The sequence below is a fragment of the Juglans microcarpa x Juglans regia genome, chromosome 2D (genome assembly GCF_004785595.1).
Source record: "Juglans microcarpa x Juglans regia isolate MS1-56 chromosome 2D, Jm3101_v1.0, whole genome shotgun sequence".
NCBI lineage: Eukaryota > Viridiplantae > Streptophyta > Magnoliopsida > Fagales > Juglandaceae > Juglans > Juglans microcarpa x Juglans regia.
The window spans coordinates 15,505,200-15,533,148 of NC_054596.1; the positions used below are offsets into that span (position 1 = coordinate 15,505,200).

Sequence of the window (27,949 nt, forward strand, 5' to 3'; positions counted from 1 at the left end):
GTGGGAAAGCTGTGGTTAGAAAGGAAGATTCGCTCTTGGATACTGGAGTCTACGATGGCAAAGATTTGGAAACTTAGTATGGCAGCAAAATTTCTGGAGGTGGGGATGAATGTGTATGTAATCATCTTTGCTAACCATGCAGATAAACAAAAGGTGTGGGGTGGGAAACCATGGCTGTTTGATAACCAGATAATGGTACTTAAAATGTTCGATGGTTTTACTCCTCCATCGATGATGAGCTTTCATCATGAGAAGCTATGGGTGCACATGTATAATCTGCCGTTAGCTTTGATGACAAAAGAGAAAGGTGAGCAGGTGGGGAATACAGTGGGGAAGGTGGAGGATGTTGATGTACAAGGAGATGGAAGTGGTTAGGGAAGTTACCTAAGGGTTCAAATTGATATGGACTTAACTAGACCTTTGGCGAGAGGTAGAACAGTTTTAGCTCAAGGCAGGAGTATATGGGTTCCTTTCAGGTATGAGAAATTACCTTTCCTGTGTTTTTCCTGTGGTAGACTTATTCATGAGTCTAATGGTTGCCCAGAGAAGAGAGAGTTGAGGGATGGGAGTAATGGGAGAGATGAGCAATTTGGGGCCTGGTTAAGAGGGAGTTTAGTGGGGAAGAAGAAGGGAGGCATAAGGTTTAATAGAGAAACTAGAAGTGAGGGGTCATGGAGAACCGAGGTAGAGGAAGAGAGAGTGTCTAGCCTTGTGGGGGGGGTAAGGAGGTAGAAATGGTGGCAACAACCCAAATGGCAAGCCAAGTTCATGAAGGGGTGGTGGAGAATGTGGAGATAGGGGAGAGCTAGGGGGAGTAAGGGGGTCTGTCCAGCCTAGAGATGATTTTGAAAGGATGGATAGAGTAGAGCATGAGGGTCTTAATGAGAAATTTGCTTACCAAGAGGGTGAGGAGGTTCTAAGGGATCTGGTAAAAAACAGGAAGACATGGAAGAGAAGAGCTCGAAGTGTGGAGAATAGAGAGGTCCTGTCAATAAATTTACCAAACAAAAAAAGACATTGTGAGGAAGTTAGGATGGTGGATAAGGAGGTAACTCTACAGAAAAAATAGAAAATAAAAAGTGAAAGAAAGTCTATTGCTACATAGGAAGATTTGGCGGAGGCTGTTAAACAGCCCCGCCAAACATTATGAAAATCTTAAGTTGGAACTGTCGAGGGCTTGGCAACCCTCAGACAGTTCAAGACCTCTGCTGTTTAGTAAAGGAGAAGATGCCAGATGTGGTTTTTGTGTTGGAGACCAAGTTGCAGCTTCGTAGGTTACAAGGTATTAGAAGAAGGTTGAGAATGGAAGGGTGTTTTGGAGTGGATTTAAATGGAAGAGGAGGTGGCCTAGTATTGTTTTGGAAAGAGGAAGGTTTGGTTGATATTCTAAATTTTACTCAAAGGCATATCAGTGCATGGATCTGTGATAACAAAGGGAGACAGCAATGGTTATTGACAGGTTTTTATGGACATCCCGAAACAAGCAAAAGACATGAGGCGTGGCAGTTGTTATCTTCCATAAAACCTGGGAATAATAAAGATTGGTGTGTTCTTGGGGATTTTAATGAGATACTTACAAATGATGAAAAGGAAGGGGGCAGGCCTGGGGGGAAAACTTCATGAATAATTTTAGGAATGCTTTGGAAAGGGGAGGTTTATCTAATCTTAGTTGGAAAGGGGATAAGTTTACCTGGAGTAATAGACATGGGGATGATACTTTCACCAAGGAGAGGCTGGATAGGATGGTCGCAAATAAGGCTTGGATTGAAACACAAAAGGAAGTTAGAGTGGAAGTTCTTGTGGCTAGAAGCTCTGATCACAGACCTGTTCTACTGAGTTTTTCCCATACTAATAACTTAGATTTCAAGGGTAGTAGACCTTTTAAATATAAGGCTTGGTGGGCTTTTGAAATTGACTGTGAAAGGGTGGTTAAAGAAGGCTGGAAGCAATCAAGTAGGGGAAGGGAACCTTTTGAGAAGCTAAAAGGGTCTATTAGAAGCTGCACTGAAGGTTTGAGGAGGTGGAGCAGGGCTTTAACAAGAAACAAAACTCATGAAATTGTTGCAAAAACTAAGTTGCTGAAGAATTTGCAGAAAGAAGAAGGAAGCCATAATATCCAGGAAATTAGAGAGGTCCAAAAGGAGCTCGATAGTCTGCTTGATCAAGAGGACTTGAAGTGGAAACAGAGAGCAAAAAGAAACTGGTATAAGCATGGAGATAGGAACACAAAATTCTTTCATGTCTGTGATAATTAGAGAAAGAGGAAGAATCTGATCACTCAAGTTTTTAATGAACAAGGAATTTTGGTGACTAATAAAGATGAAATAGAAGAGGCCTTCAATGAGTATTTTAAAAAGTTGTTTCTTTCGACCTGCCCAACTCAGGAAGCTCTTAAAGACTATCTAAAAGTGGTGGAGCCGAGAATGACTGAGGAAATGAATGAGCATCTTTCCAAAGTTTTTACTTTAACAGAAGTTGAAAGTGCTATAAAACAAATGGCCCCTTTAAAATCTCCTGGACCTAATGGGATAGGTGCATGCTTTTTTCAAAATCATTGGCAAGTGGTTGGGGAAAATGTTTGTGATGCTGTCTTGTCTTTTCTGAATGGTGGTCCCTTCGATGAACTAATGAATTATACACACATAGCACTTATTCCTAAAGTCAAGAACCCTACTGTGGTGAGTGAATACAGACCTATTAGCCTATGTAATGTGGTGTATAAGATTGCCTCTAAATCCATTGCTAGTAGATTAAAGAAGGTTTTGGCAGTGGTCATCTCCCCTACTCAGAGTGCTTTCATCCCGGGGAGGATGATTTCTGACAACATAAAGGTTGCTTATGAGGCTCTTCATGCTATGAAGACAAGGCAAAAGGGCAAGACTGGGTCAATGGCCATCAAATTGGACATGTCCAAGGCCTATGATAGAATTGAGTGGTGCTTCTTAGAGGCTATGATGAAACAGTTGGGTTTTTGTGAGAAATGGATAAGACTGATTATGAGCTGTGTTTCTACAGTGACTTATTCAGTTCTAATAAATGGGAGACTTGGTAGAAAACTCAACGCAACAAGGGGACTAAGGCAAGGGGACCCTATCTCCCCTTACCTCTTTATTATTTGTGCAGAAGGCTTAAGTGCTCTACTCAATTTTTCTGATGCAAGGGGCTTAACAAAAAGGGTAACTATGGCTAGAGGGGGTACTAGGATAAATCATCTGCTTTTTGCAGATGATTGTGCCTTGTTTGGTAGGGCCAAGTGTCAGGAATGGAAGAAGCTTATGGACTTGTTAAAGGTCTATGAAGAAGCCTCGGGTTAGTTTTTGAATAAAGAAAAAATTTCTATTTTCTTTAGTTCAAACACCAAAGTTGAGGATAGGGAGCTTATTTTGAGGGATGGAGGCTCGGTGGCTTGTGGATGTTATGAGAGATACTTGGGTCTTCCAACAGTGGTGGGAATATCAATATATAATACTTTCAAGTGCATCAAAGATAGGATTTGGCAAAAGATAAGCTACTGGAAAAATAATTTTTTATCTATGGCGGGAAAGGAGATATTGATAAAAGTTGTCCTGCAAGCAGTACCACATACACAATGAGTGTATTTAAGCTTCCAAAGAATCTATGTTCTGAGATTAATACCATGTTCTCGAGGTTCTGGTGGGGTAGTGCAAAGGGGGAGAAGAAAATTCAGTGGCAAAGCTGGGAAAGATTGGGGACTCAGAAGTTGAAAGGAGGAATGGGTTTTAGAGATCTTGATAGCTTTAACTCAGCCTTACTAGCCAAACTCTCTAGCTGCAGTAATTTTTAAAGAGAAGTATTTTAAGTCCAAGTATCGGTTGGATGCAAACTTGGGCTCCAATCCCTCTTTAATTTGGAGGAGTATATGGGGATCTTTGAAATTATTAGAGGAAGGGCTGAGATGGAGGATAGGAAATGGTAAATGTGCTCATGTTTGGGGTCACAAGTGGCTCACTACCCCATCATCTTTTAAAGTCCAATCTCCTGTCAGTATTTTGGACAAAAATGCAAGGGTATGTGAGTTGTTGGATCAAGGTGGAAAAGAATGGAATGAGGAGCTGGTGAAGAGAATCTTTATGAAGGAAGAGGCTGAACAAATCTGCAGTATCCCTTTAAGTAAGTTGGGTTCAGAGGATAAGTTGATATGGGGGCATTCTAATAAGGGTCTTTTCACTGTAAGAAGTGCCTATTATGTGGACCAAGAGAGGAAAGGAGCACAGAAGGGGGAGACTTCAAGGGAGCAAAAAACAATTCTATTATGGAAGAATATTTGGGTTTGAGGGTACCAGGTGTGGTCAAGTCTTTTCTATGGAAGTTGGGGAACAACGTTTTAGCTACTAAAAAGAATCTATGGAGAAGGAAGGTGGTGGAAAATGCATCATGTCTAATATGTGGGTGGGAAGAGGAAACTGCAATGCATGTTATATGGAATTGCCCTACTGCTAGGGATGTTTGGGCAGTTTCTTTTCGAGCCATTCAAAAATGGTCTGCTAATGAAGATATTTTTCTGGTTTTCTAGGAGAAGCTGATGGAGAAATTGAAAATAGAGGAACTAGAACTAGTGGCTGTTCTAATGAGGTCACTATGGCTCATAAGGAATTCCTTTATTTTTGAAGACAAGTTCAGAGGACCTAATTCATTGGTCAGGGCAGCAAGAGCAGTGATTGAAGACTTTCAAGAGGCTCAACAAAAGGATAAAGCTAAGCCACGGAGTGAAGGTTCATTGAGGAGCAGTTCTTGTCAAATGTGGATGAAGCCTTCACAAGGATGGATTAAGGCAAATTGGGATGCCTCTCTCAATAAACAAAATATGGGGTTGGTAGTTGTTTTAAGAAACGAAAAGGAAGAAGTATTGGCCTGTGCTTGTTACAAAAGACCCCCAGTTTCTGATTCTGTCTTGGCAGAAACAGTAGCCTTGTGGTATGCTGTGGATTTATGCAATGAATTGGGGTTCAACAGAGTCATTTTTGAAAGGGATGCTCAACTTGTAGTGGAAGCTGTTAATAGTGAAGATGAGGATCTGTCTGCTAGAGGCCACATCATTGAGGATATAAAAACAGTGTTTAAAGGCAAAAGGGCTTGGAAGGTGAAGTTTATAAGAAGAGAATACAATGGGGTAGCTCATTTGTTAGCAAAAAATGCTTTAGATATAGTACAAGAACAGATATGGATAGATGATTGTCCAGATTGTATTCTTTTACAAGTTTTAAAGGAGTCAAATTGTACTAGTTCCAATTGTGAGTAATGAAATATACGAGGTTCTTTGTTGTTTCAAAAAAAAAAAAAGTTTGTGGTTGGATCTGTACATATTTTTTTGCCAATTAACGGTCCTTGAAATTGTACTCATATTGCGTTTGGATGTTGACCTGAATTAAGATAAGTTGAATTTTTTATAAATAGTAATGAATTAAGATGGTCGAGTAAATTTTGTGAGGTGCACTTAAAATGAGTTTAGATATATTTATGGGAATTTGAAAAAAGTTGTACGTCACATATGTAAAGAAGTGTTGAATTGAAAAAGGTTGTTGGTCCCACATGTAAAGAGTTTTTGTGTTGAGATGAATTTAGTAATTTGAGAATTGGGTGTTTGGATTTTAGATTCAACTTAAAATTAAACTGAACTGAGTTGATCTCAGTAGAATCCAACAACCAAACAGGGCCTGAATCTATTTTATCTTACTGTTATTTCATAGAGCTTGTTGGTCTACCGATAGAATGATCAATAGTTGTATTTTTTTCTTTTTAATTAAATATTAAGAAATATTTTTCTTAATGTTTAAGAAAAAAGCAATTCAATATATTTCTTAACATTTAACAAAAACAAAAACAAAAAAATACAAATGCACCAATAAGTGCAAATGATCCGATGGTCTACCTAGCATTTCTCTATATCTTATATCAACATCTAAATATCATTTAAATATAAATATTTTTTTAATTTTTAATTTTTAATTTTTAACCTGTTGCTCTAATTATTACAACTTTTTCAAACTTTCAAATAAAATACAAAAAATAATTTAATTTTTTCAAATCCCAAAATAAAAATTTATATTTTAAAAATATTTATAATTTATAATTTTTTTATTCAACTTTTTTCTCTCATTTTTCAAAATCTCATAAAACATTTTAACTCAAATAATTTCACTACTATTCACATACCATTTCACTATTATTTACAAATTTTTCATCTCATCTCAATCTCATCTCATCTTATTTCAATCTCATCTCATCTCAATATTTCAACATCCAAACCGTGCCTAAACTTTCTTAGCCACCACTCACGGATAGTGGGGTGGGGTGCCTTATTCCCAAGACCGCTTGCCCTATATAAATTCCTTTGCATTCATATCTTCGGCCGGGGTTATGGGTCATTTTGTTAGCCTTGTTTGTATAATAAGTTATTATATTTTTAAATTGTTGTGTAGAGCATAACACTCACATCATTTAAACAATAAGATTTGATTTATAAATTTTAAATTTTAAAATTTCAAATCAAATTATGTCACATGAATACTTTATTAGGTGTTATCAATACTGACTTATAAATGAAGTTTTTTATTTTCAATAGCAATTGGCTGGTATAAAACCCGTTTCATTGATAGAATCATATCTACAACCGTGGTTATGGGACACTTTTTTAGGCTCGCTTGTATAATTAGGTAATTCACCTAACTAATACTTAATTAAGTAAGAAAAAATCTAATTGTAAGCGATTATGCGCATTAATACGCACACGCATTCAATATGATTAATCAGAAAGTAGATTTTATTGAAAACAGTACTAATTTGAATTTAAAATATGAAAGCAACAACATTAGTACGCAGATTAGTACACAAATTTACTTGTACATAATAAAACTCATTAAGTAATTAGCCTAACTAATTATACAAGCGAACCTAACAAAGTGGCATGGTTTTAATGGAAATAGCTAGTTAAGTTGGCTTCTGTGGATTTTGACAGCTTGCCATAATTCGATTCCCTTGAGACTTGAGGAGTTATTAAATGTTTTTAATTGCGTTTACAGGTTAGAATATGGTGCGAATGACAAATTGGAACAAGGCAAACGCCACATTGAGGATAGTGGATGAAGAAGAAAGTCATATCTCGATTAGAATATGTCAATTAGTTAACGATAGCAACTGATATATGCTGTTTCCTCAATTGTATAATATAATATGCTGGCTATAAAATGTGCAAGGGTGGTAACAAAATAATGTTAAAGTCCATTGATAAAAGATGATAAGACATAGATAAAGCTGATGATACAAAAAAATAATGGCATAAAGTTGATAGGACAAGATCATAAAACATATGGCTGGTATTAGTGAAAAGACAAATGGAGAAAGAGGCAACAAGTCCGGTATCTAAAATGAATAATTCTATTTGAATGTATTTATAGCATGTATTATTTACGTGGTATAATTTTATATCTCTATTAGAGTAGTTGTAAAGAGCTTATAGAAGACTTGAAAGCTTGTATTTAATCTCATTTCTATTAGATTTTGCATCCAACATCTATTCACATAAGCTTTAATGTCAAATCAGATAAGATGAGTTAAAATTAAAGTTAAAAATTAAATAAAATATTGTTAGAATATATTTTTTTAAAATATTATTTTTATTTTAAGATTTGAAAAAATTGAATTATTTATTTTATTTAGTGTGAAACTTGAAAAATTATAATAGTTAGATGAGATAAGTTGAAAAGAGTTGTGAAAACAATCGAGGTCAGAATGTCTCGCTATTTTCTACTATTTATTTATATTAAGCATGTGATGGATTTTCACCGCCAACCATCATCATAAAGAGAAGAGATGGTCATCTGACCATACTATGACATCTATCCGTAAGGAATTTTAATAAAGAGATATAATAGTTGCAGTCGTGAGTGTACAATCTTCGTGCAATCACTTTAAAAAAAATAAATAAATACGAGATCCACAAAGAAAATTAATTTTTTAATAGTGAACCTCATTATTTTTCAAAGTGACTGCATGATGCTTGCACACGCAACGACTGTATGTAGCATTACTCTTTAATAAATTTACATTTACGGAAGCTCCAAGGAATGGTGACATCTCATGTTAGGTTTAAGGGAAGCATTAACAAAAGACGATAGTGATGATAGGAATATGATATAGAGTTGCTAGTGATAAGATTTCTTACAATAAAGTGCAGCTATACATCAACCGCACTCTCTGCACACCTCACGTAATGTTTTTTTTTTTTTTTTTTTAAAACTCAGCACATGAGGTGTGCTGCGGCTACAAGCTGATGTAAATAATTTCACTTTTTAGACTTAGGCTAAACATTTCTTATAATTCTAAAAGAAAAAAAAAAACAAGTATGTAAATTCATTATATTTAATATTGAGATCCGCACTAGTCATAAACAATATTTAATACATGAGTGAAATACACGATCGAAGAAGGGCAAGCACGATATCTATATATTCAATTCAAAAGCGTTTGGTTATCTGAATTTATCCAAAATAAAAGAAAAGGCTCCTAGAAGTGTTTGGTTTTGGTGTGGAAACACATGAATCGATTCAGCTTTGGGTATTGCACACTAATGTAAAAAACTGCATGTTCATGCAATTTCGTTGACATTTTACATTTACCAAAACTCCATTGTGAACTTGCTTTACATTGTGAATGCTAATTTTTAGGGATCTTTGTCAGCAAAAGTTGTAGAAACATTGGAAAAATCTGTCTGTTTGAGCCCATAAAAATTTGTCTTTTGAATCAAATTATGTCATAAAAATCACTTTATTAGATAGAGTCTACAAATCAATGTAGGAATAGAATAACTATATGTATAAATATGTATATACACACGAATTAATTAAGTAAAACTGCGCATGCCTCTAGAGAGATGGTTGGGAGCATGTTCACATGATCAAAATGAACTGTATAAAAAGTTTGAAAAAGCAAAACTAGAATGAACATATAGTGGAAGAATCAGAATTGAGTAGTGGGGGAAAAACTCGTGTGCTCAAAAAGGTTTATTCAATGATGGTTTCCTTTCTCTGAAAATTTCTTCTCCTCATTAGATCTCCAAATCTTCGTAGTAATGCTCTCTTTTTTCTTGAGCTTCTATCATTGTCCAAGTCCTCAAAATGGGTTCCATCCAGACCACCAAAATCGCCTGGATGTACTGTTTCTCCACCATCTGTGAATACAGACAAGGGCTTTTTGCTGAAATGGGCTGTAGAATCTGGTAAATCTAAAGTGTCAATATCAAATATTGAACCTCTGAGTGCCCCATCCATTTCATGTTGACCGTCCAGATCCTTGTGTTTATTTGGAGGTTTCAGCTCCTTGTGATTCAAACTGAAAGCTCTGCTCATTAGGTTGCCATCTTTTATATGTTCCTTATTCACTGAGTTTTGAGTATTGAAATCTTCTGCTTTTGTCGATTTATCCTTCTCTTCTTTTTTCAGCTCCTTTGTTACTGTCTCAGAAAGCAACCTCTTCAACTCTTTGATGTTCTCAAAAGCAGCGGCGTGGTTGATAGTAAGGTTTTCATTCTCTCGGGTAAGGAAATCCAAGGCATCCTCCTTCGCGGCCAGGCTATCCTTGAGTTGGGAATTTTCATCCCTTGCAATTGCTGCAGCTTCTTTCGCAACATTAGCTTCATTTAAAGCCTGTTTAAGTATATCCCGCAGCTTTTGATTTTCTTCCTTGGATGCCATGGTCTTTTTCTCTTCTTCTGTGAGCAACTCAATCAATCTGCTGCTCTCAGCTTGTGCAGCAAACCTTTCCTCTTCTGCTCCTTTGATGCAATCAACAAAGCCGGTTTCTTTCCCATTCCATGCCAAGAGTGAATCTTCAGCCTCTAATCTCAACCTCTCTGCTGTATTTTTATACTGATCAGCTTCTTTCATTGCCTCACCCAAAAGTTCTTCGTATTTCTCCTCCTTGCTCTGTAGCATCAATTTCAAATTCTCTGCCTCCTCTTTTGAGTACTCTAGCTCTGCTTGGGTTACGCCCAGGTTCTCCTTCGCCCGGGTCGCTTCTGCTGCCACTTCTTTTAGTGCCAGTGCTAAATCATCCATCGCCTTCTTGTCATTCCCTTCTAACTCAGTTGCCAACTTTAGTTCATTTTTAAGCAACTCCATTTCCTCGAGGAGAGTCTTTCCCTCCAAGGAAGCAATTTTCTCACCTTCTTGGGCATGAGCCAAATGCTCTTTTGCTAATAGGAGCTCAGACCTGAGACTCTCCAACGCTTTTTGCATAGCAAGGTTGTCCTCCGGGCAACTTTGGGATGCAAATCCACTCTGCCCGGATGAACCCTCCAATTTTTTCATTTCCTCACGAAGAGAAGCAACCTCGAGCTTTGACTCTTCAAGCAAGATCTTGGTTTGCTCAAGCTGTTTTGTCTGTGCCACCAATGAATCAAACGTTTTCATATCCGATTCCTTTCCCTTCTTTATTTCCACCTCCAATTCCTGAATTTGTATCTTACTTTCAGACAGTAAGGCTCGCGCATTAGCCTCAGAGGTCGTGACAGTACTCAACTCCATTTTTAACTTCTGCAGTGAGGCGTCCCTCTCTGCCAGTTTGAGCTCCAACCCTTTTGCCTTTTCCAGTTCGAGTTTCAAAGACTCGATATCCTTTTGTTTGAGCTTTAGTTCTTGACTTGCAATCGACAATGAATCCTGTACTGAACTCAGCTCCATTTTTATCTCTGCGACCTTCTTGGGGGACATCGTTTCACTAAGCTTCATGTTGGCCTCCAAAGCCAGCTTTTTCATATCTTTCAGCTCATCAAGTGCTCGATCCATCTCTCTTTCGGTTATCCTCAATTTCTCTGTTTTCTTCTTCAGCTCCTCCTCAAGATGCTCCCCATGCTGCTGCATCTCCCAAACTCTTTAACAATTCTTTTGACACCAAAAATTTACATTAAAAAACCATTCATTTCTGATCAAAATCCATTAAAATTTCTGTTTGCCTTTTCTTTTGGTCCTATTATTGATACCATCCCATTGTTTATGAAAGAAAATAGAAGAAAAATAATAATCAATCGGATTCCTCGAAAGCAATCATCGTTTTGATAATAATTCACAAAATTAAATTCCAAATCAACGAGAAAATCATTAAGGAAAAAACAGAGAGATAATATAGAATATCAATACCTCTGGTCAATTCGCAACCTCCAAGTGCTTTTGCTGGAGACACTGCGGAGGACTTTCGAATAATTTCTGTTGTTACAAATTGTCTTATGTACGACTAACAGGATTGTTTTGAGAAAATATAAAAGATCCAGATGTAGAAAGCAAGAACAATAATTGTTCACAGATTCGATGCCAAAAGCATGAAATGGTTTAGGAAACTCGAATAAGCAAATCCAAGTGTGGATGGAAAGGGGAAATAACAGAAAAGTAGAACCCACAAAAAATAAATTATAGAACTGTTGAGAAAGGGAGAATTATTAAAACAGCGAAGTTTGATACGGCAGAATGGAAGGAAACATTGGTTTTGAAGGCAAAGTGTATTTTTGTACTTGTATTTTATGAGCGAGAGAGAGGAAAATCCGAGGTTGGCGGGTTTGCCACTAAAGGAACCTACGGCTCGAGTGTTTGACGTAGCGGCAATTGGCAAATATGAGAAAGAAAATGCTAGTGTTTGACACAGCGGCTCATGTATATAATTTTTTTTATTTAATTGATAAGAAATTGATTATTAATAAAGTTGTGTATTTTTTTATTTTTTTTCTTAATGATTAAGAATATTAAAAAATACTTAAAAAAATCAAAAGAACAAAAGAACAAAAAATTTATAACTAGTAGGCGGCCCGCTAGCATGCAAAGTCACCAATTGATATTTTATTTTATATTTTTTACTTAATTATTAAGAAAGTATTTTAAAATGATTTCTTGGATTTTTTTCTTTTTTTTTTTTAATATTTAAGAGTATATAAGAAAAATATATAAAAGAATGAAAATTCCATTTATAGCCTTATTGGTGACCACTCTCGTGCTAGCACGACTCAAATGAGAGGTGTCTACTTCGGACTTTGGACATAGCAGTTTGGCGGACGTTGGACCGGATCTCCTTAATCTGATCAAGCCGGCCCTAAAGTTTCAGCAGTTTTGACAGAAATGTTCAAATATTGTTTATTTTCCAACATTGCTTCTCTTTCTGACCGCTAATTGGGTGTGCATTTAGCCGGCTAAGGAAGTCTTCGCAGACTGTTCCAACATCGACCAACTAATGCCAAGCTCTTTCCAATTATCTAGGACAAAAAAAAAATAAAAAGAAGAATGCTTGGGAATAACAGCCGAGTTAATCAAGACGAAAGACAAGATTGCTGGCGAGATGCATGCGAAAGGGCATGATAAAGTTCATTATGACTGAAACATGGTCTCCAAATTAAAGCCCAAAGGCGAGGTACCCCGCCCACGGTAAGTGACCTGGAGAACAACACGTGGGGCGCCACAAAGAACTAACGAACGGGAGAACCCGATAAGCATTAACGGATTGACTAGTCTGGGTAGATGCTATTACTTAAGGTAAGGAGGAACTGAGGCCCACACGTACTCACAAACGCAAGGCAGCACATCTCAAACATTAAATGATAGATTACAGGAACAGGCGTGGCAAACAGGTAAGGACAAGTAAAGTTCCTCGCACAAAGGGGACACAAAGTTCAAACATGATTGCGAAGTGGAAAGATGAAAAGCTTGCTGGATAAAACATATTTATTACTATTAAATAATTATTTATTATATATTTTTTTATTATCTAATAATGATAAATATATAACATACTACTAATATTAAATTAATATGATAAAAAAAAATAAAATAAAAATGACATATAGATTGGAATGATTCAATCATAGATTGGAGTTTGGTCGTCACCTACATTCATACTTGCCGTGGGTGTAGAGATTCTATAGAATGAGAATTGAAACAAGAAAAAGAAAAATAAGTGCAAGAAGAAGAGGAAAGGGAAAAGGGAGTAGAGAAAAGCGGGCGACGAAAAAACGAGAAAAATAAGATCTTCAAATTTAAATAGTCGTTTTTTGTTCATAGAATAACACATATATTTTATATATATATATATACACACACGCACTATATGGCGGGCGGGATGGACTCAACAGGTAGATTGGCCGGACGGGCCTGATCACGGCCACCATTATCCAACCTTAATATATGCCTGTATCTCCAAACGACGCGACTCAAATTAAAAGAGGCCTGGGCCATCTACCTTTAGGCCGCTCATTCAACAACAGCCCCGCCTGGTAACTGGCGAAAACCAGAGATGCTAGAGAAAGAGTACGCAGGAGCTGCACCAAAGCATTAACGATCTAAACGTGTCTTTAAGTTCTAAACTCTCCCGAAACTTGAAAAGCCTCGAGCATAATGGTAATTGCCTCGGGATAATTTCAACCATTATCTAAGACTGCATGCGTGCCTCATAATAAGAAACGAAACACCACAAAGTCTATAATCATTATTATCATTGCATCGAAAAACTAATAATCTAACAAATGTGATAAAAAAAAAATAACAAATCCTAGAAGTAAAGAAACTAACACTAGATTAGATGAAATATAAGCTGTTCAACAAACAATGTGGCTGCACGCATCCCAAAAAACAAAAAGAAAAAAAAAACATAACAGCTAAACACCCCCGCTTTCCCCTTCGACATCCATCGTTCATTGAAAACAAAGAACACCCATTGGCACCGGCCCAAGGCATCATCATTGTATAAGGTCTTTGCCTGTTAACCATATATATATCGACAACTCAATATTAGACCTAAAAACCTATAGCAGCTACCCTAACAGAATTTAATAGCAATAACAAACACATACACATCTCCCTCCCATCAACCACCACGGCATATTGAATTCGTTCCATCGTGCGCAGCCACAACTCATGCCCCCACCATTCGAGGCACATATCTTAAGCACGCTCACCCCTGATCCGCCTAGCCAGCTGGATATCCTTGGGCATGATGGTAACCCGCTTGGCATGAATCGCACAGAGGTTGGTGTCCTCGAAGAGACCCACGAGGTAAGCCTCGGCAGCCTCCTGAAGAGCCAGCACTGCGTGACTCTGGAAACGCAAATCAGTCTGCAATGGCAACCACAAAATGATTAGGCTCCAAAAAATGATGGAAAATGATTACCACAAAACCAACTGAAGTATTAAACACACAAACACATCAATCACCTTGAAGTCTTGTGCAATTTCACGGACAAGCCTCTGGAATGGTAACTTCCTGATCAAGAGCTCAGTACTCTTCTGATACTTACGGATTTCACTTTATAAAATTGGAAAAAAAATTAATACAATGTTAGAAAGAACAAAACCCCGTACTTAAGAAACTAACGATTGCAGATTGAGAACCTTAAGACAAGGACAACTGACTTACCGAAGGGCAACAGTACCAGGACGGTAGCGATGGGGCTTCTTGACTCCACCAGTGGTGGGGGCAGACTTACGGGCAGCCTGCGAATGATAGTGAAAATTTGAAATTATAATCAAAACTACCACGTTAACGAACCCCAACTTCGAGAGAACAAATTAGATCACAAAGCACAAACCTTGGTAGCGAGTTGCTTCCTGGGAGCCTTGCCTCCAGTAGACTTGCGAGCAGTTTGCTTCGTACGGGCCATCTGCGAGGAACACGAGTACTAACATCAGCCGCTGACATTAGCTATTGGGCTCAGAAGTCTATTCATTGAATGTTGACTTTCTGATTGGTTACCAAGAAAATTGAAGAGAATAAAGGGAAGACTTTATCCTCATCGAAATTTCACAAAAAAAAAAAACATAAATATTACTTCTTTCCCTCCTTCTTCGAAACCCTAATTTTACTAATTGGGGAAGATCAACATAATTACAGATCTAACAATAATAACCCAATAAACCTTTTAACACAAACCCTAAGGAACGTTCTCCAGAAGCCAGAGTCACAAAACCCTAACTCTTTCCGAATTCAGAAAGGAAAATGATTTGCAACGAAATAAAACCAGAAATTTAAAGAAAACGTGAGTGATCCCCAAATCAGAATCTAAAGAATGTCTTCCTCAAACTCACATCGATCTAAAGAAGAACAAAGAAAAACAATTCTCGAGACTAAAATACAATTAAATAAGTTGAGGCACTTACCTTTCTTCGCTTCGCTTTCTATTTTTTCTCACTATCTCTCGTTCGGAAATGGACCAAAGATTTGGAATTGTAAGAGGTCTGGTTCTATATATAGCAGCGACTCGAGGATCGGACGGATAGAATTCCCTATCCGTGTGTTTTCTCTGCATGATACCGAACGGTGGATGCGGCTATAACTTGTGTTTTCTCGAGTGTAGTGGACGATGAGGATGTGGTTGTGGAGTGGTGACGCGGATCGTGAGGCCTTAATATTCTTTTCCTATTGGTTGAAGCAACTTCACGTTTTTTTTTTTTTTTCCCTTTTAACGCATTCTCCACGCCTAGGAGCCGGAAGGGGTATTTTCATTTTTTTTATTTTTTTATTTTTTTTGGAGAAAAGGTCAAACCATGCTTTTATAAACTTGCACAGAACATTACATGTTTCTTACTTTGCTGTCTGCCTTCTCGGATTGGGACTTCTGTTACGTTCCAAGAGATGTTAATCACATGACTCATCTTTTAGCTAAAGAACATCTCGTATAAGATGACTATAAAAGGACTATAAACCAATAGCAGCTTTAATAAAATTCACAACATTCTTAACATCTCCTTCAAAAATTACTTTGTCAAATTCTAGCTCTGTACAAAAAACAACAGTTAAGAAAGCTCTATTAGTCTCTGCAATTAAAGGTGTTGGATTTCCAAACTAACATATCTACTTTGTAGCAATAACACTCCCCTTTTTATCCCTTAGAATAATTTCAATACCCATCAACTTACTTTGATAAATTCATAGCAACATCACAGTTTGTTTTTATAAAACTTGAAAATGGAGGCTGCCAAACCTGGACAAGAAGTTGTTCTTGCATTGTGTTTAGAAGTGAAGATTGAATAGTTAACTGAATCTCTTCCAAATAGACATTAGCCATCTGAAACAGTTGAGAGAGATGCTGGAATAAGCCATCATACTACAGTTTATTTCATCTCAGCCATAAGAGTCAACCTATAACCAAGAATAATTCAAAATCTATGTTGTCTAAGTACTCTGCCATTTTGAGACCCAGGTGCATAAAATTAAGATCAGTAATCCTACACTTTTGAAGTTTTTTACAACAAAAGCCCACACATCCTCAGTAGAAGGACAGTGCCGAAGAACACGTGTCATAGTTTCCACTTCAGTTTTACAAATAGGACATAGATCCTTTTGCAGCACATGCTTCAATTTAAGATTACTTTTAGTTGGTAGTATGTCAAGCCAAGCCTTCCAAATAAAAGATTACTTTGTTCGATTAGTTATTTTTATTTAGAAAGTTTGATATGTTATACCTTTATCTCATGTAATAAGATGTTATTATCCATCAATATTAGGAGTCATGTTATATATATATATATATATATATATATATGTATATTAGGAGCCATCTTGAGATCGTCTCAACTCATTTCATCTCATTTTATTTTAACATTTAAATAATAATTAAGCACAAATATTTTTCAATTTTAAATTTTTAACTTTTTCATCTAATCATTATAATTTTCCTAACTTCTAAATAAAATACAAAAAATAATTCAATTTTTTCAAATATCAAAATAAAAATTATATTATAACAATATATTAATTTTATAATTTTTTATTTAACTTTTTTCTCTCATTTCCCAAAATTATAATTATAACAATATTAAAATTATACTATTCACAAATTATATTATAACAATATTAAAATTATTATATTATAACAATATTAAAATTATAGTATTCACAAATTATATTATAACAATATTAAAATTATACTATTCACAAATTATTTTACTACTAATTACAGATCTCTCATGTCGTCTCAACATCCAAACGAGGTTTATTTAAAAAATAATAATAATAAATTTAGATATAAAAAAGTGTCACATTTTATATAATAAAATGCAATATATAATATTTTTGAGTGAATCCTCGTTTGATTACATAGATGATATGAAATAAAAGTTGAATAAAATATTGTTAAAATAATATTTTTATTTTAGAATTTGAAAATGTTAAATTATTTATTATATTTTATGTAGAGATTTAAAAAAGTTATAATAATTATATGAGATGAGATAAGATAAGATGAGTCTTGGTAACTAAACCAGACCTCATTTTTATTGTCTCTGTATTTGTAAACATTTTGTATGAAACTTCTTAAATCACCTTATTATTTTTCCATTTATCTTACTATTTATCCACATGCATCACTTCATTAACAATATATTCTATTATATTCATTTTGTATTTCATTAGCAATATTCAAAATATGCTGGATGTACCATGAATTTAGTGTTTAACTCCAAGAATCAAGGAATTGAGTGACGTACACAAAATAAGCCAACTGTTCTTTACTTACCTTATTATTTTTGAGTGATAGTACTCTCACAATTATTCTTTACTTTATTATTACTTTTTATTTATTTTTTTACTATTCATTACTTTTTACCTATTTTTTAATATTTTATTATTACTTTTTCATTATTTTTTTACTACTATTTACAAACATTCTCAACACTTCTCAAATATTCTCACTATCCAAACCAAGCCTAAATCTGAGAAAAACCTAGTTTTGTAAAATTATCAAAGTGTGTAATTAAAGAATGTTGCTTTTTCCTTAAAATATAATTCATTGATTAATTATTAGCAGGTAAAAGGATAAAGAGAGCGGAAGAATATTTTAGAAGGTGCATTTATACTGTGTTTGGATGTTGAATTAAGTTGAGTTGAGTTGAAATGATAAAATATTATTAGAATATTATTTTTTAATATTATTATTATTTTGAGATTTAAAAAAATTGAATTATTTATTATATTTTATGTTAGGATTTAAAAAATTTGTAATGATGAGTTGAGATGAGTTTATATATGAAACGAAAGTTTAGACTTAAAAGTAAAGACCAACAAGATTCTAGCTTTTTATGGTTCTTTCTAGCATGGATAGATTGTTTTTTAAGGGTCGTTTGAATATAAAAAGTGTTTCATTTTAATTTATTTAATCACTATAATTTTTTTAAAATTTATACATAAAATATAATAAATAATTTAATTTTTTTAAATTTTTAAATAATAATAATAAATAATAATATTTTAGTAATATTTTATTTTACTTTAAATTTTCATCACAATTCATATCATCTCAACTCATCTTTGTTGACTAATGATACTTCACAAACACATTTTATAATATATGTTTTAAAATAAGAATATTTTTATAAAATGATGTTATATAAAAATACCCATTGTTTTAAAATATTATTGTGGAAAGTGTTGTGAAAAGTTACGTGTATTTATTATTTAAAAATAAATAAATAAAAATAGAATATGAAAAAGATGTTACATAGAAGACAAATAAAGCAAGTCTTGCATAGATTGAATTGATTTAAGAAGACGCAAACTACACCCTGAACTGTCCTCATTCTGATCTTAAATCACAACACTCGCAACTCTCATCTCTAGCTCGGAATCATATGTATAGAATTTGCTGCATAAAAATACCAATAAGTTCACAAAATCTCGGACAAAATAATAAATAAAAAGACAAAGGGGGAAGGATTTAACCATCCAAGCAAAACAATGCACAAAATTATTAAAGGGGTACCGTTTAGATACGGAAACACTTTCAACTCATCTCATAATAAACAATTCAACTTTTTCAAATCTCAAAACAATAATAATATTAAAAAAATATATATTAGTATGCCGCATGAGTTTATCTTCTCATTTTGATTGTTCATGTCTTTAATTTTTTTACTTAATGATTAAAAAATGACTTTTAATGTATTGATATATTTTTTTATTTTCTAAAAATATTTAAATATATTAAAAAAGTAAAAAATAAAAGAAGAAAAAAATAAAAAAGTAACTTTGTGCTAGCGGGCACGCCCAGTGGTCAAAATTGGGCGGCACACTAGCACGATTCTATTAAAAAATAATATTCTAACAATATTTTATTTAACTCATCTAAAATATCTTATCTCATATATGTAGAAACACTTATTTCTCTATATAAAAGACCTAATAGGAAGAGTGAGATAACTTCTTATAAAGTCCACGATAAATTTGTCCTTAAATTGTGTGAGACTTCTTAACAATATCATCTCATCTCACTATCTAAATGAGTCATGAGCATAAGCTAGATAGGTTATAACCTTATACTGAACATTGCAATAATCATAAAAGAGAAAGAAAGTGTATATCTTTGATATTATCGGCTTGTAAATATAACTTTTAATAAAGAAACAATCACAATAATTTTGAGTGTTTTACAAAAATAAAAAAAAAATAAAAAAAGTCCAAAAAATAAAAAAATAAAGTATATGCCAACTCTTAAATATCTTTTTTACTTTCTGTAATTTGTGAACTTTTTGGAAATCCTAGATTATCATGGATACAAGGACATATTTGTCATTTTAGTAATAGGTGCTATTATAGGTAATGTCATAATGGACTGAACTAAATGGTGCAATGTGAGAATAATGCATCAAAGGATCGAATTAGTTAGATTAACCACATGTTACGTGGGTAAATATAGAAATGATCCAATTATTAGTCGGGTTAATCCAATCTAGATTTAATTAAGCCCAATCCTAATATGTTTATTTCATTTGATATATATATATATATATTTGATTCACAAATGATGTCAAAGTCTGTCAATTTTATATTAAAATGTTTAAATATTACGAGAAACTTTCCATCTTAATTAAATTTTATCTATCTATACATTTTAATTAGGTGTTGTTTGGATAGTGAGTTAAAATGAGATGAATTAAGATGAAAGTTGAATAAAATATTATTAGAATATTAATTTTTTATATTATTATTGTTTTAAAATTTGAAAAAAAAGTTAGAATTATTTATTATAGTTTGTGTGAGAATTTAGAAAAATTATAATGATTAGATGAGATTAGTTGTGATTGACTTTGAATCCAAAAGTGGCCTTAGAGTAGTTATTAAGTGGAGTTTAGGCAATTTTAAGGGAAGAAACTTTTATTGAAGTTGTTAGATATGTTTCATGTCTATGTTGGTGAGAGTGACAACGATAGATTGAAAAGATTAGGTGATTTAAATATCAAGTTCTTCTTATTTTATTGAAAAGTGGTTGGGTGTGTTGAAAAGGGGTAGGCTACATTGAAAGTGTTTAATATTAAAATCTTGATCTTGTTCTTTGGATTCGTAGACGGAATGCATATCAACTTGTTTGACAGAGTTGATCTTCTATCTTTCACCATTTTTCGCTACTAATATTGTATACCAATTACTAGTAATATTTACTGACATAAAATACAGTAAATTGGAGAGGATCGTGCAAGAAGTTTCCCTTGGGAAAATTCTAAGCTGTCGAAGGCAAGTTGATAACTAATTACGCGCCCGAGGACAGACATGGTCTAATTTGACCCACATCTAATTTTTACAACCATTGGATATTCAACAAAAGTTGCTGAAAATTATATTCAACGAAAGTACAGGAAAACGGACTTTGACTGTATTTCAGAAATTTTCTAGACTTTACCACGCATGAGAATTGATTGAAAAACATCGTTGAAACTTGAAAACATGGTATAATTTGTAAACTATGCATGTAGAACGGTGGGCACCGACGGACAGGGCTGGTTCATTCTTTAATCAAACTTTTCTTACCAAAAGGAAGCCTAACAAGTTTTTTTATTTTTTATTTTTATTTAAGGCATTCATTCTTATTGCCTAGAATTATTTATAAAAATTTGCACAAGCTTTGTAAACTCATTTTGTAAAAATTAAAAAATATAAAATCTATAAAAAAAAAATTTAAATTTTTTAATAGTGAACTTCACTTTTTTTCAAAAGAAGTGCACGACACTTGCACAATCCATAACTATATCTATCATTACTCTTATTTATAAGAATTTCTCTGAAAAAGAGTGAGATCATGTATATCATTTCACTGCCTGAGTTTCTTTTACAATATTATGAACAATTAGAACTAAATTGAAAGCCTCCAACAATTAACCTTGCATTTCCTCAAACAAAACCTACAAATCATCAAATGCCTTTCTGAACATAACACCAAACCAGCGGGGTTGCATATAGGCAATAGAACATGCAGAAGCAACCACACTCGGGACATATACTCTCTAGACTGCCAGCTGAAGCTCCTCCTCCTTAACCAATTATATTCCTCCTACAGTCCCCCGAAAAGCCCCTAGTATAAATATCCTAATAGTCCATGCCCACTAAACTGTAGAAACTATTAACCCTCTGAAGTCTTATAAAAAACAAATGTCTGCAATATACCTTTACAAGCTTGGTTCGACATTTGTTGTCATTATTATGTGTTCTCAAAGTGAAAATGGCCAGCAACCCCGAGGTGCTTTGCAAGCCGATGGACAGAAGACCGCACAACATCAGAACTTGGAGCGACGGAACTTGGCAGATGGGGTAGACAAACGGGAACATATTGATCAATATCTTCCAAATGGCAGAAGAATGAAAGCACTGCTCGGCAGAATATGAATCTGGAGATAACCAGCAACATATGACCATCCAGTAACGTAAATTAAAGAAGGATTAAACACAAAAATTGTCCCTGGGTTTTCACGTTTATGTTTGGAGATGAAGGTTATGGATAAAGAATGGGGTTTTAGGATTTTGGGTTCAGATGGTCGGAATCACTATCACTGCCTTTTTCTCCCCTCCAATGGGCTGACATGGAAGTAATTAGCTCAGGTCTGACCTGGAATTATTAGACATGTGGACTGCAAATCGCTAAAAGAAAAATACACTTGTCGGCCTTTCATTGGTTTACATGTGGCAAATATTCCATTTAGCAAAGTTAACTGAAGATGGATGAAAGAAGCTAACTACTAATAACTCGGAGATCTAGGGAGGTTTCTTTTTTTTTTTTTAATGTCAAAACCCAGGGAGTACTTTTGCATAACCCTAAAAATAATAATATTCAAACTCAAAGATATTTCTCATTGTTTTTCCTTTCGTTATGGCAGGTGGTCTCATAAATGATTATAAGGTCAAGTTCAGCTCAGGTCGTGCTGTAGGACGCATCAGACCAAGATTAAGCATAAGAAATAATAAACAATAAAAAATGCTACTTTACTTCAATGAAAAACAAATACCTTAGAATAAGCCGCCTAATAAATGGATCATTTAAAACTTGTGCCCAAACTATATCCACGCTAGTTGATGTACAGAGTATTACTTCCCACTCAGAGAAGGCAGTGGAGAGTATGTCCTCCGCATTATTGTACACATCCTAAAATATATAACCTCATGAACACATTGGAATAACTAGATTATAATAAACTTAGACAAACTCAAAAAAAACAGAAATTAACTTACTGTATCTGTATCAAAAGAGGAGATGCCAAGCATTTGGCAAAATGCTGGTAGAGGAGCAGTCAAGAAAAAGGTAAACTGACTTCCATTTTGGGACAGATCAACATCAGATGTGTTCTTGAATGCTGGCCTCAAAGGTGAAAGAAGTAGAGCAGCTGTCTCTCCTCTCTCCGCACCATGTAAAACCTGCAAATCATTTATCAGCCATATGTAAGCAACTTGACAGAAAAAGAAGAATCATGTGCAATCAGGCGTACTTGGTAAATCTTGCAATGAAAAAACAGGATGTGTTCTGTAAAACTATATCTTAATATTGTAAAAAGGGGCCTTAAAATATCTGGCAAGTTATGATTAATCTTTGCTCATACTGAATGAAGGGGTAAAATATGTAACAGTTGAACATATGGTCCATGAGAGAATGATATGTTGGAAGGAAAATGCTAAATGATCCCATGAGTCTGTCTCCTTAATCTTACCGCTTATGCATTTTATTAATTTTTTTTACTTAATGATTAAGGAAGTGATTATTAGTGAAGTTGACCACAAAATATCATCGCCATGACAATAACCACAAAATATCGTCATGTCTTTTAAGCAGCAAAACCTCATTTAGAAGCTATATACTTCTCTAGAATAAAGCATTAAGCCTAGCAAGTCATATAAAAGTTTTGACAAACCTGCCTTGAATGCATGGCTATTGTCACTATCAATAATCAAGAAAAGAGGTCTACGGGTAAAAGGAATTATATCACCGGGGTAGAGATTATTTGAACCTGAAACATACCACCAAAAAAAAAATCAGCTTATACATAGTATGGGGAATCATTCCAATTATAAATGGCATAAAAGCTAAATAGTACTTAAAATAACAGGTTTTGTTGAACAAATGTTTCCAATAAACAACAGAACATTTGAGGTACCTACCACCATTTCCCCTTGGACCAAACCACAGATGACTATCGTAGTGGCCACTTGACTCTCCCTTATTATTATTACTTGATTCTGGCAGATAGCTATTATGCACTTGCGATAACTGAGAAGTGACTTTGTTTTTCGAAGATTTCCATGATCCATCAGAGCTTCCCACTTCAGCAAAATTACTAGGACCAGCCTTCCCTGCATGGATGATCATTAAGGTATCGAATCTAAGATAACAAGAGCTTACCGTAAAAATAAAAAAAAATAAAAAAAAATAAAAAAAAAAAAGAAGAAGAAGATAACAAGAGCTGATCAGTTAGTTATTACTCCGGAAATATAGATGTGATAAAAACCTGGGGCCGATAGATACACTAGCATAACACTATCTGGAGGAAGCTCCTCAGAAATTGTAGCCATAACCTGCCCATTCACCACGGAGTTAAAAATCTGCCTCGCTAATGAAAAAGATATGAGAGAAAGAAGGATAATTTGTTCACATCATATATAGGTACAAGTGCTAGATAAATTGGTGCTGTGAGTTTGCGACTAAGTAATTGCTAAACTACTAATTCTTGGATACTGGAAAATAGAGTATTAATGTGAAAAATTTGAGCCAGATGGCATCTACTTTTCACCAGAAAATTTACATCCTTGGTGTATTAACACGGATAAATGCCAGAAAATATGCTAAGGTAAACATTGTGTTAAAGGGCAAGCCATCCACAATTTATGCTTCAAGTTCAAGGTTAATTCAGGTTTTTTTTTTTTATCAGTAGAGTAGAATTTTATTAATGAGAAAAAGTAGGCATGGCCCAAGTACAAGGGTAAAATCATATTACTCATGAAAAGAAATTGAAATTATCTATCATATACATTCTTCCATGAAAATATATGATATCCAGATGAGCTTAGTCCCTAGAGCATATACGATCAACTAGGCCACCTAAAGATAAATTAGCACTCCAATGAAATCTCTTCTGGTCCTTGGACTAAAAAGAACTTAGAATTCCCTTCTAATCCAGAAGTAGTGACAGCTTAGTTGACAACGACAAATGAAGCAGGTGAACACAAAATAAACATTCAAATAAGACCTTCAGAACCCACCGCTATCAAATGTGTTACAGATGGACGATAGAGAATAGCTTTCCTTGGATTTGGAGGTAAGGTTGGATCAGTCATGTCCACAGCCAAATTTATATCAATCACTCCAGAAGCTCCAGAATGATCAATTGAAGTGCCATTGCCATTTGATTCAGCTGGCCGCTTTTGATAGAAAGATCCACTTTGCTCCCATTCCAAACATTGCAGCATTCTAAAAGTGTCCAAAGTAAGTTCTGCAAATTTGACCTGAAAATAATGATATGCGAAAGTTTGTTAAAATTTTCACAATTCAGGAGTTAATTAAATATTCTTGTACTCAAAATCATATTCAATCAAGAAAAAAGACATTTAAACATGACTAATTAACCTCATTCCGATGATAGCTTGTCAGCAGTGCATCTTTAAACTTTAGAACCTTCTTTGCATGGAAGCGAGCAACATATGGAACAGAAGCTGGATGGGAATCAAACATAGCACAATAACGCAAAGGTCTGACATTCATAAAGGCTGTATCAACTTTCATAAGGCGGACAATCTCTTGCACCACTTGCCTCCATTCTTTAAAGTTAGTTTCCTGACAAGAGATAGTGTAAATGCCCTAAATTTAATCAAAGGTCTCAAACATAAGCCAGTCAAATTTAAGAGGAATCAATGATGTCCATCCCAATAATCTTGTAAATTTTCAATTACTTGTGAAAACATCATGTAAAAAGTCAACTGAGAGATTTATAATTTTTAAAGTTATATTCCTAATTTTTAAATTGATAAATGCCTCAATTGACATATTTGTTTCATTGACATGTGTCGAGACAAACATTTTACAACATCAAAGTTTTTACTTTCGGAAAGTAAATTCTAAGCCCTAACATTGGGCTAGCAAATGGTATTCAATTATATAGATACTCCATAAGTCAGTCAGGTCAGCTAGGAAGGATCCGATCTGCAGTCCATTATTATTAATTTCTCGATGATAATGCTATATTAATTTTTCCCTGAAACAGAATTGAACCATTAGTTTCACATCACCAGTATAAGTAAGAAATTAGCGGTACCCACAGACTTGCTGACAGAGGGAGAATACCTTTTTATTTCTTTTTTCCACCTTCCTACCCCTTTATATCTCTACCTCTCTGTGTGGGTTAGTCGCATTGCCAACCAAGCCAGTCTACTGGACAGATCAGTTCAATACATGACAACTAATTATTTAAGCCGCATTTGGGTCAATAATGGAACCACCATACCTTAAATAAACATTAGTTCACACCCTTAGACCGCTTTGAGGAACTTCTGATCTGATCCATATCTCATTTATCATCTGACTTCAACTATTACACTACTTTACAGCTCAAATGTAGTCATACAGTTCATCTATAACCCTTATAACACGGAATATATATTAGTTTCAATTACACGATACATCTTCACGTTCAGGAAAATGCATAATGCTAAATGTACTGTCAGACTCGATTTCATAAATCTAGATCTCTGAGCTAGCGCAGCAGCTCAAATAACATTGCTTCAGTTATAAGTTCTATCCGATTCTGAAATCAAGGAAGAGAAACGGAAAACTAAAACCAAACGTTTGAAAAATAGAAATTGGACAACGGCAACTCAAATCACCCCGTATTATATTCCTCCATTTTCCCAGAAACGAAACAAAGCCCAATGAGAGTAAATAGAACCAATTCCTTAAAGTTTAACACAAAAAGAAAAGAAAGAAAAATACAGTGAGTTATCCTAAAGTTAAGCTCCAAATTCACAAACCTCTGGTATAGCTAATAGAGAAAAGGAATAAATTACCCGAAAAGCAGCTTTGCTATCATCAACGACAGCCTTGAACCGGTCCACGAGAGCCTTCACCATCTCGGTCCGGTTCAAAATCAAGGCCACAAGCAAAAACCTGGCGTAGAACCTCAATTCCTTGAACCTTACCGCGAGATCCTTCCCGTGGCCTTTGGATCCCTCGAAATAGCTCCTACTGAGAATCGCTTCATAGAAGACGTATGCCTCGACCAAGAACCTGGCCTCGCTGGTCCGCATATACTGTCCGAAGTAGAGCTGGCCGATCCGGCTGGCGATCTCGCCGATTTCCCAGCGGTTGAGGCCGGCCTTGAGGAGTTCTGGCCGGTGCTCCTGCTGATACTTCCAAAGGCGTGTATACGCCTTGAACACCTTGTGAAAGTAGTGGTGACTCGTCACGCGTCCGTACGCCGGCACGTCCCGCACCCTGGCGAACTTGCGGTCCGCGCCCTCAACGAGGGCCCGGAAGGTCTGCGAAACGAGGTCTTTCTCAGCCATGCCAGCCAAAGAGATAGAGAAACAGCAGAAAAATCAGTTATCGGAACCGGAATAATTTCCTTTTGCGGCCATCGGAAACCGCGAAGAAGAGTGAGAGGAAAGAGAAAGAAGCAGAGTGAGAGGGAGGGAGAGAGGGAGAGCGAGAGGTGGACTTTCAATAGGCTGTGGGTTTGTAAAGCTGGCGTCTTTACTTTTTCTTTATTTAATTTTTAATTTCTGTTATTGAATAGTTTTGTTCCTGAATGGACAAACAGTGGCGGCGTTAGAGAGAGAGAGAGAGAGAAGGGAGGGGCCATGAGATTTTGGATGATTTGACGGTGCGTCACTGCGTGAGACTCCTTTTTTACGGCGACGACGGGGAAAGATTTACTGGAATATTACGAGAGTAACGCTATATGTACTAAAATTTTGTCCCGAATTAGGTTGCTTTTAGTTAATAAACATCTCTCAACTCATTTCAATTTATTATTATAATTTTTTTAAATTTTAATATAAAATATAATAAATAATTTAACTTTTTTAAATCTCAAAATAATAATAATATTAAAAAAAATATTCTAATAATATTTTATCATCTCAACTCAACTCAATTCACTTCAACATCCAAACGCAACCAATCTTGAAAATATATTTCATCTTTTTATTATTATTTTTTTATGTCTTTTTTTTAATGATTATTAATATTTTTTAAAAAAATAAAAAATTCATAATATCATTAAAAAATACTTTCTTAATCACTAAATAATAATAATAAAAAGTTTCGGGACACATTTTCGAAACATCAATTCGAGACATTTAGCATTTCTGATATTACAAATGCCTCGCCCCGCTTCCCTCTGCTCTCGGAGCGACGTTGATGTGGTGAATAATTATTGGGTATTATTATCCGGTTTGGATAATGAAAATGTTTTATTTTATTTTATCTTATTATTATAACTTTTTAAATTATTATATAAAATATAATAAATATTTTATATTTTTTAATTTTAAAAATAATAATAATATTAAAAAAATAATATTATAATAATATTTTATTTTACTTTTAATTTTCATTGCATCTAGTCGGTTTGGATTGAGCAACCCATCTTACTGTTATTCATTATTATTTATAAATTTTAACTCACAAATCTCACTATTATTTACAAACTATCTTAAC

General features: G+C 34.6%; 4 protein-coding genes across 13 annotated transcripts; 1 reads left to right on the plus strand and 3 right to left on the minus strand.

Annotated features, from left to right (window-relative positions):
- Positions 1–1,619: 1,619 nt before the first annotated feature.
- LOC121249294 lies at positions 1,620–2,255 on the plus strand. Its single transcript, XM_041148001.1, has one exon. The coding sequence runs from the start codon at positions 1,620–1,622 to the stop codon at positions 2,253–2,255; it is 636 nt and encodes a 211-aa protein (XP_041003935.1).
- Positions 2,256–8,860: 6,605 nt separating this feature from the next.
- LOC121250771 (putative WEB family protein At1g65010, chloroplastic) lies at positions 8,861–11,541 on the minus strand. 3 transcript variants are annotated; one of them, XM_041149984.1, is made up of 3 exons: positions 11,154–11,541; positions 9,284–10,969; positions 8,861–9,241 (listed from the first exon to the last, which is right to left on the minus strand). In XM_041149984.1, exons 2-3 carry the CDS (start codon positions 10,875–10,877, stop codon positions 9,021–9,023), a joined length of 1,815 nt encoding a protein of 604 aa, XP_041005918.1. In that variant the 5' UTR covers positions 10,878–10,969; positions 11,154–11,541; the 3' UTR covers positions 8,861–9,020. The 3 variants fall into 3 exon arrangements, with proteins under 3 accessions (XP_041005918.1, XP_041005917.1, XP_041005916.1); XM_041149983.1 differs by having other exon boundaries at positions 9,284–10,974; XM_041149982.1 differs by having other exon boundaries at positions 9,284–10,898; positions 11,154–11,540.
- Positions 11,542–13,551: 2,010 nt separating this feature from the next.
- On the minus strand, positions 13,552–15,219 carry LOC121250255 (histone H3.3). 6 transcript variants are annotated; one of them, XM_041149306.1, is made up of 5 exons: positions 15,143–15,219; positions 14,579–14,652; positions 14,407–14,483; positions 14,205–14,295; positions 13,552–14,105 (listed from the first exon to the last, which is right to left on the minus strand). In XM_041149306.1, the coding sequence occupies exons 2-5, from the start codon at positions 14,648–14,650 to the stop codon at positions 13,935–13,937; spliced, it is 411 nt and encodes a 136-aa protein (XP_041005240.1). In that variant the 5' UTR covers positions 14,651–14,652; positions 15,143–15,219; the 3' UTR covers positions 13,552–13,934. The 6 variants fall into 6 exon arrangements, with proteins under 6 accessions (XP_041005240.1, XP_041005241.1, XP_041005243.1 ...); XM_041149307.1 differs by having other exon boundaries at positions 14,579–14,650; positions 15,147–15,203; XM_041149309.1 differs by lacking the exon at positions 15,143–15,219 and adding an exon at positions 15,075–15,115 and having other exon boundaries at positions 14,579–14,650.
- A 5,822-nt stretch (positions 15,220–21,041) lies between these two features.
- On the minus strand, positions 21,042–26,966 carry LOC121250319 (protein SCAI-like). Of its 3 annotated transcripts, XM_041149421.1 has the most exons (10): positions 26,296–26,965; positions 24,863–25,069; positions 24,499–24,741; positions 23,748–23,814; positions 23,401–23,592; positions 23,158–23,249; positions 22,480–22,662; positions 22,257–22,393; positions 21,421–21,641; positions 21,042–21,359 (listed from the first exon to the last, which is right to left on the minus strand). In XM_041149421.1, exons 1-9 carry the CDS (start codon positions 26,791–26,793, stop codon positions 21,455–21,457), a joined length of 1,806 nt encoding a protein of 601 aa, XP_041005355.1. In that variant the 5' UTR covers positions 26,794–26,965; the 3' UTR covers positions 21,042–21,359; positions 21,421–21,454. The 3 variants fall into 3 exon arrangements, 2 of the variants coding, with proteins under 2 accessions (XP_041005355.1, XP_041005354.1); XM_041149420.1 differs by having other exon boundaries at positions 21,042–21,641; XR_005937760.1 differs by lacking the exons at positions 21,042–21,359; positions 21,421–21,641 and having other exon boundaries at positions 23,154–23,249; positions 26,296–26,966.
- Positions 26,967–27,949: the final 983 nt, after the last annotated feature.